Genomic DNA, 15,549 nt, shown 5'->3' on the forward strand with positions numbered 1-15,549 from the left:
TGGATACCACGTGGAACTCTGTTGCATAAACCTACAAATCTTCATGCACTTTCAGATGAAGAGCTCACAAGCTGTGTACTACCTTGATGGAACTGAACTGCAAGAAATTGAAGCTAGAGATTTGGGGATGATTTTGACAGACTTGAAGTTTAGAAAGCATATTGCAAAGGTGACCAAAATAACATCAGGTTATGTGGTTGTTGAAGAATACACTGAAAGCAGGGATAGAGAAGTTATTATTTTCCTCTTTATACAGCTTTAATAAAGCTACATCTGGACTATTGTTATGCTGATTTTGATTGCTCTGTTCCATGGGAATGAGGAAGTTATGGATAAGATCCAGAGGAAAATCATCCCCACTTGGTGTTGCACTGATTTGATCGTCAGCTTGTCGAGAGCTCCTGAAATGATTAGTAGTATTTTGTGTTTACTCTGGCAATTTTACTAGAATTTTAAGTAGTGTTGTTTGCTTTTTGTTTCTTGGTGTGTCTGTGCAATTTTTGTGCGTTTTCTGTTATTTTAAGTATTATTTTTAAGATAAGATAGCGTACATATGGAACCGATAAAGAAAAAAATGGCAGCCAGGTCACCATGTTTGTTTAAGAGTTTTGATGTAAATGAATTTATGCAGTGTGCTGTCTGTGAGATGTATGCTTTGCGAAGAGCGGTGGGAGTCTGGTTAGAAGGTGATAGTGGAATTAATATGTGCAGAAAGTGTAAGGAGAATGAGGATCTCAAGTGTGTTTTGGGTGGCGAGAGTGATAGTCAGAATGTAGAAAGTCAGAATGTAGAAAATGGCGATGTGATAGAGAATTGCGTGGTAGTGCCAGATAGGTGTGAGAGCGTCGTCGAAAGTGTAAACGAAGGTAGAAATACAGAACGAATGGATGATTTGATTGATAATGAAAATGGTGAGATAAATGCGACTAGTGAAATTGCGCGTTTGAACGGTGCAATACACAGAGCGAAAAGGCAACTGGAGCGTACGGAAAAATGTGTGCTGAACATACCGACTAATAACCGGCATAAGTCTGTGACAACAAATAATAGAATGGTCGTAAACATCAATAAAATGAAGGAGCGGGTGCTGTATGGGGATTCGCTATTAAGAGGTGTTATAGTTGAGAGTTTGACGAAGTCGTACCAGCCGGGTGCGAACATAAAGGACGTCAACGAATCTATTTGAGTGCAAAAACAGAGGGTGAAAGAGATGATAATCGTGGCAGGAACAAATGATTTGAAAGAGGACAAAATGGAAATGATAGAGGATGTGAGGGAATTACTTGAGGTAGCAAAAGAGAAGAGTGAGAGAGTTAGGATAGTGAGTATTTTACCGCGGTATGACAGTGAAGTGTTTAGAAGGAGGGCCATAATTGCCAATGACTTTATGTGTGGATTTTGCATGGAGAGTGGTGTGGAATTTGTGGATGTGTGGAATGAGTTCGATGGGCAAAAGGACTTATATAAAATGGATGGGTTACATTTGAATGGAGTTGGTGTACAGAGGCTTGAAAAAGTGTTGATGAATGATGTGGAAGTGGATGTACAGACTCAGGGAAACTAGATTTATTAAGAGGCGGGGGGAGTGGATATGCAGACTTTAGGGAGGCAGATGAATGTATGAATGAGTATATTATGCCCGAGCGAGTACGAAGGACAACAAATCAGAATGGGATGGTTAGTAAAAGGCATCAAAGTAGGGATGGGACAAATGGGCTTCTGCAATTCAACTAATGCCAGGAGTATTAGGAACAAGAAGGAAGAGTTTTTGGCCTTGATTGGCACTTCCAGGCCACAGGTTGTTGGTATTGGCGAAACATGGCTGACAGAAGATGATAAAGCTAGTGGGATTGAATGCGATGAGTATAGCGTGTTCAGGAGTGACAGGGTGAATAAAAAAGAGGGAGGAGTGTTATTGATGATAGCTGATGAGTTGCAGCCAAGGAGTATAGAAGTTGAACTGCAGGATAGAGAAAAGAGCACAATTGAGGCTGTTTGGTGTGAGATAGAATCTAGCAGAACAAAATATACAATTGGGTGCTACTATAGACCAGGTGATGGAATCGATGGTGGGGATAGTATGCATAGGCAAATAGAAGAAATGAGTGGAAGAAGGGTAATTATTATGGGTGATTTCAATTATGGTAACATTGACTGGAAAGAGGAGAGGGCACATGGGACGAAGGAATAGGATTTTATGCAGTTATTAAGGGACAACTATCTGCGGCAGCATGTAGTGGAAAATACCAGGGGGCAGAGAGTGCTTGACCTAGTAATTGCAACTGAGAATGTGGCTGTAACGAACATGACCATGTTGCCACCAATTGGTGAGAGTGACCATAAGTTCATGACTTGGGAGGTGGCTAAAGGAGTGGAATTTACAATTAAGACAGGGTACGTGTGGAATTATCGGGCTGGTAAGTATGACAAGCTTAGGTGTGTGCTTGGTTCAGTGCCATGGCATGTAAAACTACAAGGGTTGGATGTTGATAGTGCATGGGAGGTGGTTAAGAAGTGTTTGCAGGAGGCAATGGTTGACTGTATACCAAGAGTCCGAATAATAAATTAAGTAGGGGTTAAATGGATGAATAACACTATTAAGCTTGAGCTGCAAAAAAAGAAACAATTGTGGGGGGAATTCAAGGAGAAAGGTGACCAGCAGGCGCAGGAACAGTATAAAGCTAGGGCCAGGATGGTAACAAGGGTGCTAAGAAAACCAAAAGCGGATTACGAAAGGAAATTGGCCATGCAGGCTAAAGAGAATCCCAAACAGTTTTTTCAATATGTTGCAAGTAAAAGGAAAAATGTTCATGGTAGAATGATCTTAAAAAATGCTGAGGGTAAGGAGGTAACCAAATCGGTCGATATAGTGGAATTACTGAGCGAGCACTATGCAAGAGTATATCATCCAGGTGGTGACATTGCAGGAATGGAAGAACCAGCAGCTTATACTGGAATTGTGATGAATGAAGTAGAGGTAACTAGTCTATTATAGAACCTCAATGTCAATACATCTGTGGGATTGGATGGTATACCAGCTCGTGTCATATGTGAAGCGGCTAAAGAATTGTCAGTGCCCTTGACCATTTTGTTTAATTTGAGCATCAGGTCGGGGTCAGTCCCAAGGGGGTGGAAAGAGGGGAAAATAGTTCCGCTGCAATAAGTTGGTTCCAAGGCTGCTGTTGAAAATTACCGGCCAATCAGCATAACAGGAATCATTATCAAGGTCTTGGAGAAAATAGTCAAGAGGAAAATACAAAATTGGATAGAAGAAAATGGGATACTGTATCGGGGACAGCATGGTTTTGTGAAGGGTAGGTCATGCCTCAGTAACTTGCTCACATTATAACACAGTGACGGCTGAACTGGATAAGGGTAATAGGTTTATAGTGATTCTACTGGACCATGCTAAAGCCTTTGACAGGATACCACATGGAATTCTAATCAGTAAATTGCAGCATATGGGGATGGATATAGGGTTGGTGTGATGGATAGGAGGGTGGTTGACAGAGAGATATCAGAGAGTGGTTTATTCAGGAGTAGAATCCACAAGACAGCCTGTGACTAGTGGTGTGCCACAAGGATCTGTTCTTTTACCACTGCTGTTTAATTTGTTCCTTAATGATATAGGAAAGGATCTGAGAGGAACAGTTCATTTGTTTGCAGATGATGCAAAGTTAGGTAGGGCAATAGTGAATGCAGATGACGTCAAAATTTTGTTAGATGATTTGGATAGAATGGAGGTCTGGGCTAAGGTGAATGGATGTCAATTTAATGTGGCAAAATGTAAGGTTATACATTTTGGGGTGAAAAGATTAGCAGCAGATTACTACATTGGTGGAACTGTACTCCAGGAAATTGATGAGGCACGAGATTTAGGAGTGTTGGTGGATAAGGAGTTGAATTTTCGGGGGCACATTGCAAAAGTGGCCAAATCAGCTCATCAAATCACTTGGTTGCTGAAGAATACGTTGACAAGCAGAGACAAGCAGGTTATTGTTCCTCTGTATCAAGCCTTGATAAGACCCCCATCTCGACTACTGTGCCCAGATTTGGTCACCTAGGTTTCTTCTTGATGGGGAGGAGGTAGAGAGGATCCAGAGGTGAGTGACCAAGATGATAGCAGGTCTGTGGAATGAACCTTATGAGAACAGGTTGAGGATTTCTGGGTTGCAAAAATTGGTTGATAGGCGGAGGAGGGGAGATATGATTGAGACATTCAAATTGCTGAAGGGTTTCTATAAAATTAATTCAGAAGATATTTTTGAGAACAGGGCTAGTTGTGGGAGGACTAGGGTACATCCATGGAAACTGGGCAAAAGTGTGGTTAGTAAAGGTGTTAGAGCTGGGTTCTTTACTTGTAGAGTGGTGAATGAGTCGAATGCATTCCCAGAGTCTGTGGTGGATGCTGTGACAGTGAATGAGTTTAAGGCGAGGTATGATAGATACTGTATGAATGTAGAATAGCTGTGATGAATATGATTTGGGGCCTCCCTCGATGAGTCTAATGACTCCCTGGAGTTGCCTGTAATAATAATAATAAAAAATGGCCAGGAATGTTGCCTGTAATAATAAATTGAAGCTTGTGGTCTTCAGAGACAAATTCATAGGTGAAAAAGAGGAGTCAATCTTATAAAAACAGATTTTATAAGATTGACACCAAAGACTTTTTGTAGAAAATTTTTTCACTTGGTTATAAATTAAATTAAAAATGCGAAGAAATTAATTCTTGTTTAATTCTTTATCCAAGTATAAGCAAACAGTTTGCATATGAACTTCATGACTAGGCTACTTGTATGTAGAAACTGATGACTTCACATTAATTGCCTTAATATCCCATAATGCAAAGCACACATCCTTTCAGCTCTGTAAAATGCTATGCATTATGGGATATGCCACTATCCAACTGAGAAAACTTTCTACAACTAGCTCTAATCCAGAATATTTTAATAATAAAATGAAGATGATGTAGAATCAATGATTATTTCTTTTGATTCCAGGATACGACATTGTAATTCATCATAACATTTATGAATGTTTTGGATGTTGAATTCTAATCTATTTGATGTTGGCGGCCTTCATCATTGGAGTTAACTGAGAACAAGATGTGGCTGAAGAGGGTGCTGTTTCTGGTTCTATTGTATATGTCTCTCTCTGGTGTTCTTTGAGACGTAGATAGATAGACTTTTCAGTTTGGCCATAATATGGTTTCCGACTGTCGCATATAATGATTCTGTAGACACCTGGAAACTGAAGATGGTGATGATTTTCTGTAGGGGGTGGCTTAGAATTGGCTGGAGTTTAGGTAGAGTGACGAAACACGTTTTGATATTGAACTTCTTCAAAATTCTTGCTAGTTTAGGGGAGAGAGAACTGATGTAAGCTATGGAATTGGTAGAAGCCTTAGCAGTGTTTTGATGATGGTGGTATAGTAGTTTATTAATACTTTTGGAAGAGTAACTATTATTTGTGAAGGTCTTAAGATGTTTCAGTTTATTTTTGAACTCTTCTTCGTCTGACAATACAGACCTGGCACGATGAGCGAGAGTGGATATGATGCCTAATTTTTGTGCTGGATAGTGGTGAGAGAACGGATGCAGTTATCTATCTGTGTGTGTGGATTTTCTGAAGATTGAGATTTTTAAAGAATCAGACAACCTGATAAGTTTAATGTATAGAAAGGGCAGAGAACCATTTACTTCAAGTTCGGCAGTAACCATGATATCTGGATGAAAGTTGTTCAAATGATTTTGAAAAATGTGAAGGTTGTTTATGCCGTGTCCCAAATCAGGAAAATATCATCTATATAATGGAGCCAAATTTGCAATCAACAGCTGTAGGAGGTTTTGAATGCACTGAAAAAGTCAAGTGTCTTTGAGTGGCATAAAAGATTCAAACGTGGGTGAGAAGATGTGAACAATGACCCCAGAAGCGGGCAGCCAAAAAAAAAAATGACAGATGCAAATGTGAACAGAGTGCAAGATTTGGTGTGGTCTGACAGACAATTAAGTGTGCGATTAATGGCTTATGAATTGCAAATGAATTGAGAAACAGTCAGGATAATTTTAACTGAAGAATTGGATATGAGAAAGATTTCTGCGAAGTTTGTGCCTCGGATCTTGATAGATGAACAGAAGCAGCAGCAGGTTCAAGTTGTGACTGTTCTTTCTGCAAATCTGGTGCTTCCAGTACAATCCCGAAACAAAATGCCAGAGCATGCAGTGGAAAACCCCAGAGTTCAGCACGTTCGAAAAGCACGCATGTCACGTTTGCAGTTCAAGACAATGCTGATGTGTTTCTTTGATCACAAGATCAAAGAAACACATCAGCATTGTCTTGAACTGCATGAATTCATTGAACAGGGACAAACAGTCAATCAACAATGCTATTTAGAGGTGCTGAAAAGATTACAAGATTCTGTTTGGAGAAAAAGACCTGAATTGTGGTCTGACAAGTGGATCATCCATCACGACAATGCACCAAGCCATAGTGTGCTCATCGTGAGAGAGTTCCTTGCCAAAATAAATCATCAATTACCGAATTAGGTCATCCTACTTATTAAACTAACTTAGCTCCCTGTGATTTCTAGCTGTTTCCAGAATTAATGACTGAAATAAATGAATAAGATTTTCTGACATTGCTGATATCCAGCATAATGTGATAAAGGAACTCAAGAATATTCTGGAAAAAGAGTTCCAGGCCTGTTTCCAAAAATGGGAACACCTTCTAAACCAGTGTATAAATGCACAAGGGGATTACTTTGAAGGCAACAGGAGCCACTAATGTATAGCTCCAAACGTAGGTTTTTGACAGGTGCATTCCGGGAATTAAATTGTCATGCCTCTGTGTGTGTGTGGGGGGGGTTCCCACCCATGAAAGGTTATTATAAACAAATAGTACATTTTGTAACATGGGTGACCTCAGAATTTTTTTTTTTTTTGCCATTTTTGTCGATTTTATATATTTTTTGTGATTTATTTATTTATTTTTACATAGTCCAGAAACTCTGCTCTAGAGACGAAACATGGAACTTTTTCAAGCCACTTCAGACTTCTAATAAGCGGAGCGGTGGTCTCACACTGGATGATGAAATTCATGTCCCACCTAAAGACAATTACAAACATCCGTGCCCATGGCAGAATTCGAACCCACGACCTGTTGGTTGGAGAGTGGGTACACTAACCACTTGGCCTGCCATGCTGCTATAGTATTTTAGTTTTGTGAACATTTACCCAATTTACTTACGTTATTAAAACAAATTCACTTCCATTTTTGAGTATGTCTTGCTGACTACTACTATTGTAATTTCCTCTCCGCTCTCTCTCTCTCTCTCAAATTTTGGCTGATAAATTTGTGAATAGGATCTTCAGAAAGACCAGCAGAATGTATTTCTGTCTGTCATAACTACAACATCATAATTGGGGAGGGCAAAGATAGAAGTTTTAGCTGAATGAAAGGTATACTTTAATATAAAGTTCTCATTTATGAGATGGTTGGAATGTGTTGCATTGCAAAGTGGATGGAAAAGTTCTGTCTTGTTTCTGAAGCAGAGTTTCTGGATTATTTAACCCTTAATCTACCCATAGTACTAATACTTGTTTCAGTAATGAAATACTGTGAATGGCATAATGAAAAGAATTATAAAAATGGAGGAAAACTTATGTAAAAATACTTTATTATATAGAATTTTTGCCTAAGTATCACAGACATTGTCAGTACAATATCACAGAATGGCAATTAAACAATAACAGGCAATTCTAAAAAGCTAATTAAGATAACTAAAATAAAAATTCAAATACTTTCCTTATACAGATGGATAAAATAAAGTTACTACTTTTTAAATCTGCTAATCTTTCCTATCTCCACACAAAGAATTTCCTATCAGCAAATTCTCACATTTTAAATTATAATAAAACCATTAATGTGAATGATGTAACTTTGTTTGTGTTTTTAAAATCTTATTAAACTCAGGTTCAAATTTTGAAGTGCTAATTACAAGTAGTGATTTCAAATGTTCATCAGATAAATTTGCCCTGTATTTTGACTTGATATATTTCATTCGGGGAAAAAGTTTGTTCGCAAAGATACGTTGTCCCAAAAATAGAGATAAATTTACAAGCAAATTTCTTCAAATTTAGGAACTGCTCAGAGTTCAAAAATTTATAAAATTCGATCAAGTTTCCTTCCTTGTATTTATCTTTAATATGTTCGTTTGCCTGAAGTTCAATAATTTCCATTTGAAGTTGACTTGGGACATCAGTAATAACACAGTCAAACAGATTTGAAGCAATCTTATTTCCCTAGCATTGCCGTCCAAATCAGCAAATCGCTTCTGAAATTGTTGTTTAAGATCTGAAATAACTAAATTTGCGAAGGAGAAAGGAAATTCGCTTCACCCTTTTTTATGCAATTCAGCACAGCGTGGCATATGAGCAAAGTTATAATTTTTCACCTGGCCTTCCAGAAGTATCAACTTTGCTCTGAATGATTGATATGAGATAATAAATCACAAACTAAGTTATTTTCACCCTGCAACTTTAAATTCAAATTGTTCATGTGGTTCACCAGATCTGCAAAAAATGACAATTTCCAAACTCACTCAGTATCTGATAAAAGTGGTTCGTAATGGTTTTTCTCAGTAAGAAATATATCAATTTCATTCCTGAGATGAAAGAAGCGTGAAAGAACTTTCTACAGCTAAGGCAGCGAACTGCAGTATAATATGTCAAGTCAGCATACTCAGAATCACGTTCCTCAAGAAAAGACCTAAACTAGCGATGATTAAGTGCATGAGAGCGAATGAAGTTTACCATAGAAATAACAGGTTTCAAGACACAGCTCATATCAATGTATTTTCCTCAAAGTGATTGTTGGTGGTTAACACAGTGAAGAAACATTGGTTTTGATATTTCTGCTTCCTCACATGCTTTTGTGATTTGCCCAACCAACCCCATTTTTATACCAGACATGTTTTTTCCTCCATCAACTGTCACGCACCGCAGACGATTCCAGTCCAAATTATATTCTGTTAGTGTTTTTTGAATTTTCTTTGAAGATATCTTCTCCTGTTGTAATGCCATGCATGCTGCGAAGTGACGCTAATTCCTGTGTGACATTAAGTTCATCGTCAATGCCATGTAAAAAAACTACGAGTTGCTAGGTATTACAAACATTGGTTGATTCATCCAGCGTGAGAGAATACCGACTAAAACATTGTGCTTTGCCTACAACTTGCTGGATAATGTTATTTCCCATATTTTCGACCCGATGAGCAATAGTATTTGGTGAAAGACTTGTTATTTTAAAAATATTAAGTTTTTCTGGGCATCACCGGCCACTGCTTCCATCATACATTCTTTGATGATATTGCCATCGATGAATAGTTTTTCCTTTTTTAGCCAACACATAAGCAACCTTGTAGCTTACCAAGGTTAAGGCTTCATTTTCTGAATTTGCTTTCATAAATAAGCCTTGCTGAGAACGCAAACAACGACATAATGATTCAAATTTATCTGAACACTCCTTTTCTCTAAATTGCAAAAACGTCGAAGCGTATTTTGTTTCATAGTGGCGGCGTATATTGTATATTTACAAATGAGACATACAGCTTTATCCTTTGAGTTCAATTGTACGAAGAAGTATTTTATGCCCCATTCTTCATTAAACACACTACATTCATGATCAGCTTTTCTTTCTTTTTCCCATCCATGTTAATCCTATAAAAGAGAATAAATTTATAAATAATTATAAAATTTTTAAAATCACGAGAACGCTGTACTAGCAAATATGTGAATAAGTGAATACGCACCTTTAAATATACATTTATACAATTACAAATTGAGTATTATATTGTACCACTGCAAGTGGTGCAATGTAATAATTTGGATATTTCGGTTAATAACTTACCTGAAATATCCAAAAAAAAATCTTATCACGACAATTTCTGTGATACTTTTTTATTTGAAATAGCCAAATTCATTTTTTTCCGTTCGGGAAACAATTTGTTTAAATTTTTGCTAGTCGTTAGTTTTTCAACCGAATATACACCGACAATTTACATGTAACTTTTTTTTTAATTTCGTATAACTTCAAGATTTTTGTCGATGAATACAGATCGGGAAATTTTGTTTTTATTTCGTTTTTTGCTCATTAGTTCATTTTAACTGTGTTTTTACTGAATTTTTTTAAGTGTTCTTATTTCGTGCGACATAAATTTTTTTTGTTGATAAAAAAGTTTATTTGGATGTAACATTTCATTTTGAATTCTTTTAAATTTTTTTTCTTCGTTAGTCCATTTTAATCGACCTTTTACAGTCAGAAAGACTGAATTACGGTTACTTTTGCTATTCGGGAATATATTTGAACACAATTTTAATTAATGCATTTGAAATCTATCAACACCTCATGTTTTTTTTTTGCGGATTCAATTAGTCCAATTGGCAGGCCTGATAAAATCATATCACGTGCCGTAGTTTGGAGACCCCTGTTCTAGACGAATAAAAACAGATCTTCCTGTTTATTTAAAATAAGATAGCCCACAAGAGCAAGGAATCTGGTAGATGTCTGGATAACCAAGAGGTAGAAGCTAGAAAGGTGGAGATTTTTCTGATGGGGTGAAAGACAACAAAAATATTCAGTGGTTTTTAAAACTTTCATTAAACATTCACTAATACCATACACATAAGAGATAGGAATGCAAGTTATTTCTTCTGTATTTGAAGAAGTAGAGATACCATGACTGTTAAAAGTTTTTTGATGAAAGGATCCTTAAAACCGTTAGATAAATAACTGGAATTAACATAACATAATTCTTTCTGTAAAAGTTCATCTAAAGAACATAAAGAATAGATATGATGTACTAAAATCTTAATAGTTCCAGCCTTTTGACTAGGATGGCGATGAGATTCAGCATGAATATGAAGTGCTTGTATGAGTCTTCTTCCAAAAAAACTGAAAACTGTAGGCTACTATCTGCTTGATGAAGAATTAGAAGATCTGAAACGACTGTAAGCTTGCCATCTTTCATGGGTAGGAATAACATGTAAAAAAATTCATCAAGATATTATCATCATTTTGAATTGTTTCACCTATAAAAAATAGTCCAGTTATAGCAAAACAGAAGTAAATAAAAAAAGAGAAATTTATTTTGCTAATAAAATGGAATTATAACAAGGTTAAATATATCATCATCATTGTCAGTTTCCTGATATGTACCCCTAAGGGGTGTTCAGGTTAATGTGACAGCACTACATGATTAAGTTTACATTATTATTAATCTCCTGTCAACAATTTTCTCCCCCATATCAATCTATTACTTGTGATCACTCCATTATTGTCATATCTTACATTTTGTGCTGTTAAGGCACTTCTGACTGTATCAATCTACCCACCTAGACTCTCATCTTTCTCTGAGTCTCTTTCCTTCCCTGATTTTGCATCAAACCATCTTCCTGTATTTCCTTCCATTCTAACTGCTGACTGACAAATTAAATATAGACTATGTATTGCTCTGTATAATGTTCCATTCATCCAATATGATTGTTGTCTTGAAAAGCTTTTCTCTAGGCACCTTGTCGTATGCCTTTTCCAGATCTACAAAACTTAAGTACAGACCTTTTTCATAGTCCCATGATTTCTCAACTATTTATCTTAAAGTGAAAATCTGATCTTGACAACATCTCTATTTGTTCTGAAAATCTAGCTTGTTCTTCTCCAAATTTCTCTTCCATAATCTTTCTCAGCCTCTTTTCAAGTATGCTTGCATAAATCTTACCTTGGAACACTTAGTAGAGAAATTCCTCTAATGCTCACATTCAGTTTTGTTCCCTTTTTTATAGATGGGTACTATGAGAGCTCTTTGAAATTTGACCTTCTGATCAGGCCCTTTGAATTATGCAGTGTAGAACTTTTATACCTTCATACTTAAGCATTTCTAGTCAAATATCATATACTCCAGCTGCCTTTCCACATTTCAAGTTTTTGATTGCTTTTTCTACCTCAAGTGTTGATATGTACTCCTCTTTGCATTCCTCTCGAAACTTGTCTAGTACGATTCTGTTACTGCTTGGGTTCATTTAACGGTCTTTCGAAGGAATTACTCCAGACATCTAGGATATCCTTATTTTCAGTTTTCATGTCATCTTTGATTCCTTTTACATTACTCTTTCCTCCATTTCTAAGCTTCTTCAATAACCTCCAGAACATTTTGCCACCTTCCTGATTTTATTTTCCATACTCTTACCAAAGTCTTCCCATGACTTTTGTTTAACTGCTTTTACACATAGCTTAGTTCTTTTAGAGCATCTGCTGACTTATTTGCTAGGAATTTTTGGTATGCTTTCTTCTTTTCCAGGACTGCTTCATCTTCTTGTGTCCACCACGGTGTTCTTATTTTTCTATCCTTAGACAACTTCACCACATAGCTCCCTAGCTGAATCAATGTCTTCTTCATAGTTTGCCACTGAGACTCCAAGGTTTGCTTCTCTTTTTCACTGTTACATTTTTTCTTCAGTAACATTTGTTTAGTTGAATGTACAATTTTCCTGTAAAAGCTGCTCAAATTTAATTCTTTTTAAGACTTTCTTAGATATTAGATATTGTAATTTCTTTTCAATGTAATATTCATTTTTATTTTGCTTAGCACTAAGTAATGGTCACTTCCAATTTCAAATGTGCTGTACACTCTTGTATCTTGAGCCAGCATGATGATATCACCATCAACAATGACGTAATCAATGAGGCTTTACTTATTTCTTGTGTCTTCTCTCCATGTGAACTTGTGCACATCTTTATGTTGAAATATGTTTATAGGAATCCTAGTCATTTCCTACTCTGCAGGTCAGATCTCCAACAAGGACCACTTTTTTCTATTTTCTTTGTCAGCTGCTTGTTCTAATGACTCACAAAAAATTTTCCACTTCTTCTTTAGTGGAACCTTCTATGGGACCCAGTGGCACACTCAGGATTTAATCTTGGGGTGGGGGACTGAGTTGAGTAGATGATTTGAGATTACACACTACACATTGCATACGACCTATGACTGAGCATCTGCAGTGATCGCCAATACATGATACCTGTGATCTCCTCTGCCCCGGCTTGGGCAAACAAAGTAGCGCTCGGTCCTCCCGAACAGTACTTCGTTTGCCTTGCATTCACAGTGATTCCCGAGAGCTATAGGGTATTCCCACCTTATGTGACCCCTAATTCATAAGTAGTATAGAAATAAAAGACACGACACAACTTAAATAAAAAAAATGAATTTTAATTAGGAAAAGAATTTTGGAAATTTTCTAGTGTTTTTTTCCCTTTTGGGGGGCCTAATGGACCCCTATCCCTGGGTGCACCACTGGTTGGACCATAGGCAGAAATAAGTTTCATTGTTCATTTTGAAGTTTGTCCACATAACTCTACTTGAAACTGTCTTCTAATCAAGAAGTTTATCTTCATATTTGGTGTTGAATGCTATTGCTATTCCTTCCTATCCTTGATCATTATTGCCTGAAAATAACATCCTATACTTATTATTTAGTAAGATATCACCTGTTTTTGTCTTCTTTGTCTCAGTAATGCCTATTATGTCGATGTGGTACTTTTCCATTTCTTCTGCAAGTTCACTTTCCTTGGTGTTGGATTTATTCTTCTAGATATTGTGTTGTAGCTTGTTCCAATTTAGTTTACTCTCCTGCACTCTGTTGTGTGCTCAGTAGAATTGCAGATTGTTATCTTTCTATTTTCATGAAAAATCCTTATTATGTCTGAGACAAAGTTACATTATCTAAAGAATTCTTTAGAGTAGTAGTGCTTTTTTGTAAAAATCTGACAAATGTGTCAAAAGGTTTTTGTATTATCACCCCATTTTTGGCTTAATCTACTCTAGATATAATTTTATTTTGCCTAATTTTGGCATTGCAAATGGTCTGATTGAAAGCAAAATATGAAATGACTTGACAAATTTTAATGGAAATCCTAAATACCAGATTTCATGCAGTTCCATCCAAGTAATATAGAATTTTTAGAACCAGGTTGAATCACTTTGCCAATAAAAACATGCTGATTGATTGAAATCAAAATTGAACTCCATGGACATATTATATTATGTGCATCCTAAATCCCAGATTTTATTAAAGTCCATTCAGTCTTTGCAGAGTTATTGTAGTATATAATTTTAATATGTTTTTGTCTCTCTACGTTCCCAAATAGTTTGAAACAAAAACTTGAATGGCTTGCAAAAATTTTATACAGATTCCAAATACCAAATTTGAATAAAATCCTTTCAGCCAGTGTACAGACTGTATGTAACTAATACAGAGAAAATAGCCCTTATACAGTAGGCACTTACACATTTTACAAAACATACCTAACAAAATTCAGTTGTTTTCATAATGAATGATGCTGCTATTATAAAATGCACCTTTTTTATGATTGTTTAGTTCAGTAATTAAATACAGCTCGAAATCTCTATAATGATGTTAAAACACAGATAACAAGAAAGAACAAACATAATTATTGTGAGTATGGTATAAAATAACTGTTGTGAGTATGATAGAAATTTATTTTTATTTTAATGTTTAGGGCAAGATTGTACATTTGAAAAGATGGAAAATGTTAGAGAGCAGCAAGAAAGACTTGCACGTCTTCATTTTGATTTAAATGCTCAGCAAGAGCTGTGTGGGTATGTTTTAAACTATTTTATTATTTTATAAATTATTTTACAAAATTGCATTGATATTACTGTAAATTGACTTGAGCATAAAAATAAAGGATTTATATAGTACATTAACTAAAAAAATAAACTGATATGAAATGGTAAACTGTCCTCTTCGGTATACAGGAAACCCACTCACACAGGCAAATTCATTCACAGTTCCTCTGTAAACATATTGTCTGTTGTTCCTTTGTAATATTATGCTATTATTTACTTTATGTTCTCTTTACTCTATTGTTACTCTTTACCTTAAGTTACTACAGGTTATCTAATTTCTAATACCTTGGAATCTTGGAAAATTTGTTTAATGTTACGGCTGCGCACCAACATTCCTCTTTACGGGTATTAAATATAATTAAGATTACTTGCAGAATCTCTCTCTAGATCTATCTTAAGCTTTATGGACAGTCGTGGCTACTCGTAATTATCTTCGCTCACAGGTTCGTATTTATTTAGAAACAGTGCATTGGATTAAGGATCAGTGAATACACATTCTTTAATATAACAAACATATTTATTAAACTATGATGCAATTATACAGTACCTTAAATGAATTGGCTCTTTCTAAAAATCTAAAGCTAAGAATTATAATATCTCAATAATTGTACATACATTAAAACATGCAGCAATACATACAAGAATCTATGTTCTCATCCCAATTCTAATTTGTTCATGCAATATATACTTCAGTTAACAAGTTTCTCATATCTAAATTATACAAATTAATCTTCAGCTTCTTAGTCCGGAACAAACAATTACAATTTAACTTTGTAAGTGTCCCATGGACTATCAGTCTATCTTTCGTAATGTTAAATAAACACATAAAATTCTACTCACAGTTCTTC

At 35.9% G+C, this 15,549-nt stretch overlaps 1 protein-coding gene across 1 annotated transcript in view; it reads left to right on the top strand.

Annotated features, from left to right (window-relative positions):
• Nucleotides 1-15,549, top strand: part of LOC150096012 (uncharacterized) — a 70,820-nt gene that overhangs the window by 28,191 nt on the left and 27,080 nt on the right. The window contains exon 3 of the mRNA XM_090409422.1: nt 14,572-14,671. Coding sequence (XP_090265548.1) covers nt 14,572-14,671 — 100 coding nt within the window. The remainder of the gene's footprint in view (nt 1-14,571; nt 14,672-15,549) is intronic.

This window comes from Typopeltis vanoorti, chromosome 19 (assembly GCF_054136105.1).
Source record: "Typopeltis vanoorti isolate ZY-2024b chromosome 19, IOZ_Tvanoo_1.0, whole genome shotgun sequence".
Taxonomy (NCBI): Eukaryota; Metazoa; Arthropoda; class Arachnida; order Uropygi; family Thelyphonidae; genus Typopeltis; species Typopeltis vanoorti.